The sequence below is a fragment of the Melospiza melodia genome, unplaced genomic scaffold (assembly GCF_035770615.1).
Source record: "Melospiza melodia melodia isolate bMelMel2 unplaced genomic scaffold, bMelMel2.pri scaffold_88, whole genome shotgun sequence".
Classification (NCBI taxonomy): Eukaryota; Metazoa; Chordata; class Aves; order Passeriformes; family Passerellidae; genus Melospiza; species Melospiza melodia.
Genome location: NW_026948803.1, coordinates 1,626,762 through 1,632,147, shown reverse-complemented (window position 1 = coordinate 1,632,147; position 5,386 = coordinate 1,626,762). Strand labels below are relative to the sequence as shown.

The window sequence follows — 5,386 nt, the reverse complement described above, 5'->3', positions numbered from 1 at the left end:
CTGATCTGCCCCCAGCTCTGCACACAGACATTGCTGCTGCAGCTCCAGAGAAGGCAACAAAAGGGCGTCTCTGCAGAAAGCTTTGCTTGGAGATTGTTTAGATCCTTTAAAGCCACTGAGAGTGCAGCCCCTCATTGACACAGTCTATGGGCACAGGGAAGGTGGAGACAAACAAAATGAGAGATGGCACAAAGAATGACATTTCTTTGTGGACAATATAATAAAACTAATATAAAGGGGAAAAAAAGCCTCTATCAAGCCATCAATAACATTACTTTTATTTCACGTCATTTGTAGAATTTGGCCAGCCGTTTAATGTCTCTGAAACCATCCAGTCATCAGTCTTCTCACTGCAGCCTTGAGCTCCTGGTTCCTCAGGCTATAGTTGAGGGGGTTCACGGCTGCAGGCACCACTGAGTACAGAACTGACAGGGCCAGATCCAGGGATGGGGAGGAGATGGAGGAGGGCTTCAGGTAGGCAAATATGGCTGTGCTGATGAACACAGACACCACAGCAAGGTGAGGGAGGCAGGTGGAAAAAGCTTTGTGCCGTCCCTGCTCAGAGGGGATCCTCAGCACAGCCCTGAAGATCTGCACATAGGAGAAAACAATGAACACAAAACAGCAAAGTGCTAAACAGCAAGTAACAACAAGATAACCAAGTTCCCTGTGGGAGTTAGTGTGTGAGCAGGAGACCTTGAGGATTGGGGGCACGTCACAGAAGAACTGGTCCAGGGCATTGCCATGGCACAGGGGCAGGTAAAATGTATTGGCTGTGTGCAGCAGAGCATTGAGAAAGGCACTGGCCCAGGCAGCTGCTGCCATGTGGGCACAAGCTCTGCTGCCCAGGAGGGTCCCGTAGTGCAGGGGTTTGCAGATGGACACATAGCGGTCATAGCACATGATGGTCAGGAGGAAATACTCTGCTGAGATGAAGAACACAAAGAAAAAGAGCTGTGCAGCACATCCTGTGTAGGAGATGTTCCTGGTGTCCCAGAGGGAATTGTGCATGGCTTTGGGGACAGTGGTGCAGAGGGAGCCCAGGTCAGTGAGGGCCAGGTTGAGCAGGAAGAAGAACATGGGTGTGTGCAGGTGGTGGCCGCAGGCTACGGCGCTGATGATGAGGCCGTTGCCCAGGAGGGCAGCCACGGAGATGCCCAGCAAGAGGCAGAAGTGCAGGAGCTGCAGCTGCTGTGTGTCTGCCAATGCCAGCAGGAGGAAGTGGCTGATGGAGCTGCTGTTGGACATTTGCTGTGCCTTGGCATTTGGATCTGTAAAAAAAGTAATCATGGAATATTTTTGCTTGGAGAGGACCTTAAATATCCCAGCACAGCTTGGGGGCACATTCCACACACTCCCTACCCAGGGCTCTGCTGCCTGGAGCTGTCCCTGCCAGCAGCTGCTTCCCTGTGCCCAGGGCTGGGCCCTGCCAGTGCTGCCAGAGCTCAGCCCAATCCTGGGGGCTCATCTCTGCCCTGCAGACCCCTCCCAGCTCTGGCACTGTCCAGGGGCAGCTCTGGACCTGCAGGCTCTGATGGCAACGTCAAAGCAACCCTGAGGAGGCTGGATAAACAGGACAAGATGCAGCTTCTAAGGGGCCCTGTGCTGATTTCTGTCACTGCCTGGTTTAGCAACATCTGAGAAATATTTTTTTTTCTCATCCTGGACTGCCAGATGAATATCTGTTTGCAATTTCCCATCAAGACAACCCAGAGCAGTACTTTAAAAAAGCAGGATTTTCCCTTTTATGCAGTCCCTGCCTTGCTCCGCTCCCTGCATAATCTACTTGGAAATGTTCTGCAGTTAAGTGTTATGCTGGGAGCAGTCCTGAACAATGCAGCATCCTCACGACACCATTAGAGCCCTCCCAAGCCTTACCAGCTGTCTCTTTTCACCCAGATCTTGTCCCCCAGTGCTGGGAGCAGCTGCCAGGGCTGGCTGAGAGCTGTCACTGGAAGGCAGCAGAGTCCCTGCCCCAGCACATCACCCTGGGCTGCAGGACCCTGCTCTGCACGACAGCCCTGGGCTCCCCTGGCTGCTCTGCACAAGAGAAAAGCAGAGAATGTACTCACAGAGTTTGTAGGCATTGGGATGTTCCAGCTTGAGGAGATGGCTGCAGGAGCTGCAGCTGCATTTTCCTGCAGCCAGAGGCTCCTGTTCCAAGGGCTGGCAGTGATTCTGTCCCAGGCACTTCTCAGCACCTTCCCAGCCTTGAATGATTGAAGCTCTCTGTGCCTCTGTGCTGTGCCCAGGCTGGCTGCAGGCAGTGCCCCAGCCCTGCTGGACTGGCAGAAGAGCTTCTCATCAAGAGAAATGTGCTTTTGAAGCTCTGCTTGGTTACCAGGAGCTGCCTCTGCACCAGGAGCCCAGCCCAGCTCATCAGCACAGACACAGCACCAGGACTTTAATGAGCCTGTGGGGCTTTGTGCTCAGGCCCTGAACATCAGTCCCTGAGAGGGAGCTGAAGAAACCTCTCCAGAACTCCAAGTCAGAATCCAACTCCAAACTTTCTTGGACTTTTAATGGGTCCCAGAGAGGGACACGACTGAGAAAGTGTCCCCAGGCCCCAGGCAGAGCAGAGAACTGGAGGCAGTGATGACAGGTGGGGACATGGAGAAGCCGAGTCTTGGTGCCCTGGGGCACAGCAGGGTCTGTGCCACCAAGGGCTGTGAGGAGACACCTTGTCCTGAGGCCCTGGGGCCTCCTGGCACAGCCCCAGCCAGGCTGAGCACTGTCAGCCCCTTGTCCTGCCCTCAGCATCCCCCCCTAGCCCACATCCCAATGGCTTCAAGGATCTGCTGGAAGGAGTCCCTGGGGAGCCTTGCTCCGGAATGGCCCTGGGGCCTCCTTAATGCTCCCTGCAGGGACTGCAGGTTTTTCAAAGGACTTTGGGTTTTGCTTTTGCCTTGGAGTCTCTGAGAGGTTTATGCAATCCTGGCCTGCAATTATCTGCTGTAATTAGTCCCTGGAGAGGCTTTGTCAGGAACAACATTCATTGTGGCTCATTAATGCTTCAAGGTACTTCAGTTGTTTGAAGGTACTTGGTGTTTCCCTTTTGATACAGACTCTGTGAGAGGTTTGTGCACTCAAGGCCCCAGTTATCTGCTTTAATGAATCCCTTTAGAGCTTTGTACTGACACTCAGTGGGGCTCATTAATGCCTTGAGATACTCAAGGTTTTTAAGATATTTATGTATTTTAGAATACTTTTAGGTACTTTTAAGAATTTTCCTTCCCACGCTGAGTCTCTGAGAGGTATTTGTGCCGTCCTGGTCTCCAATTCTCTCCTCCAAAGGGTCCATGAGGAGCTTGTGTTGGGTATCTTCCCCTTTCTGTTTTACAACCAAGATGGAACTGAAATAATTTTGTAAGACTTTCTAAAAGCATCCAAACAAGCATGGGACAATTAACAATAAAGCAACAATCAGTAAGAAAATTAATAGTCCTGTTTTAGCAAGAAATCATCCAATCCTTTAGTCCCTTGGATTGGAAGAGTTTATTGACCCAGTCTTTGTTTTCTACTTAAAGCTTCTTGAACCCTTCCTTCAGTACCTGAATGCTCTTGTGGATTGACTCGCTGTGGAAGGAGAGGTTCATGTAACACATGCCCTCAGAATCTCTACGGCCATGCCCCATGTGCCCACAGTAAAAACTCTGTCACTGTTCTGCAAGGTGGCCTGTCTGATGGTCTCTATGTCTGAGAGCAGGCCACTCAATATGAGGGAGGCAGCATTGTTTTGCTTACTTAACAGGCACCCAAGATGGTCTAATTGTCCTAAAGCTTTAGCTGCAGCCCCCCAAGGTAGTCCATATTGAGAGTGCTACCATCCGATACCTGGATTAAAGCTTGCAAAGCCATCTCTTTGATATCATCCAACACTTCTCAGGCGATACCTGCTGCTTAATCATCTGGTAGGCTGTGTTGTCCTTCTCCAGCTAGATGGTTGATTGTCAATTCAGATCTTGCCTCATTATTGGCATAGTCTGCTATTAATTTATTTAGTAAACACTTCCATCCCCCTTCCCACAGGGTGTATTCTGTAGGTGACAGCAACATGGTCATAATACATTTTAAATCATAGGGGGTTAAGACATGTGCTGTAAACATGGCCCTAATTAGGCCATTAAAAAACAGTAAGTCCTTCCTATGGTCTTTAGGTGCCCTACACAGATCCTTGATTTCCCCGTAAACCAATGGCTGATACCTGGGATTCTGCCCCCTTCTTTTATAACATACGGGGGCAATGAGGAATTTTGAGACTATATGCCAGTCTTCTTACTTTCCCAGGGATCTTCTGGGGTTGAGGGGCAAGGTGGCTCTGAGGAGTCCAAACTGTCTTCTGGGGAGGAAGAATGACTTGGAAGAGAAACATTTGGATTAGAAATAGTGTGGCAGTTGGGCTTAGTACCTTGAACACAGGGTTATATTGTTGCCAGAGGGTGATGCAAAAGGCATCAGGTGTTGGGGAGGAAGGGCCTTGACCTAGGATGGCAGACTTCCAGGCTGGCCTTCTGGAGGCATGGCCCAGGGTAGTGGGGGAATGATTGACCGTGGAGGCATAACCTGTGGTTTTGGGGGTAGAGTCTGGAGGTTCATTCAGGGTGGAAGAGAAGGTTGTGGTAGCAGGAAGTGGAGCAGCCAAGATGGAGGGAAGACAGTCAGGGTCAGGGGCATCTGGAAAATTTTTAATGATCCACTTCATGATTGATTTTAATTTGTTCTTTGAAGATATTTGGTCATGATCAGTGAGAATTAACTTAAAGCATCCATATACGCACCTTTCTACTTTGGACATCCGCTTACCCATTTTTCTCTTTCTCCGCCTTAGGTGGAACAGCCACTGGAACAGCCTAAATCAGTTTTGAGATGTGGATGTGTATTGTAAAAACACAGGAGCAAAATGGGCATTAATTGTCCTGTATTTCCCCAAACCCGCCTGCAATCCTACGCAGGTGAAACTGTCATTGTCCCTGTGGATCCTGGCTGAGGTCACTCGAAGCAATGATGAATCTGCAGGCCTGGCACAATCCAAAATCCCGGGGAGCACTGGCCTATCCATCAGCTCACCCCAGCTGACATGACTGAATGTCAGGGTCCCTGTTTGTGCACCAAATGTCACAATGAGGGTGGCTCTGACAAACCTTTCTGGTTCCCCAACTTCAGGGCAAGGGTGGTGAAAATGAAAAGGAGCAGATGCTGGGGAAGATGAAACAGGAAAGCCTTATAAATATGATTGCCTGGCAAAAGATTTTGAGAATAGAGAAACTGTAAGTGAGATTGAAATGAAAGCAAGCTTTTAGATACCAAGCCTTAGTTACTGAACAACTGGAAAACAATGGTATGGCCGGCTAAAGGTAGTCTTCTTTTGATGAAACAATTCCCTCTG

The 5,386-nt window shown here is 49.7% G+C and overlaps 1 protein-coding gene across 1 annotated transcript; it reads right to left on the bottom strand.

Moving 5' to 3' along the window:
* Positions 1–312: 312 nt before the first annotated feature.
* Positions 313–1,248, bottom strand: LOC134414011 (olfactory receptor 14A16-like). Its single transcript, XM_063148010.1, has one exon. It carries the CDS (start codon positions 1,246–1,248, stop codon positions 313–315), a length of 936 nt encoding a protein of 311 aa, XP_063004080.1.
* Between the last annotated feature and the right edge of the window lie 4,138 nt (positions 1,249–5,386).

Coding starts and splice junctions, on each gene's coding strand:
- LOC134414011 (XM_063148010.1), bottom strand. CDS start 1,248: ATGTCCAACAGCAGCTCCATCAGCCACTTCCTCCTGCTGGCATTGGCA.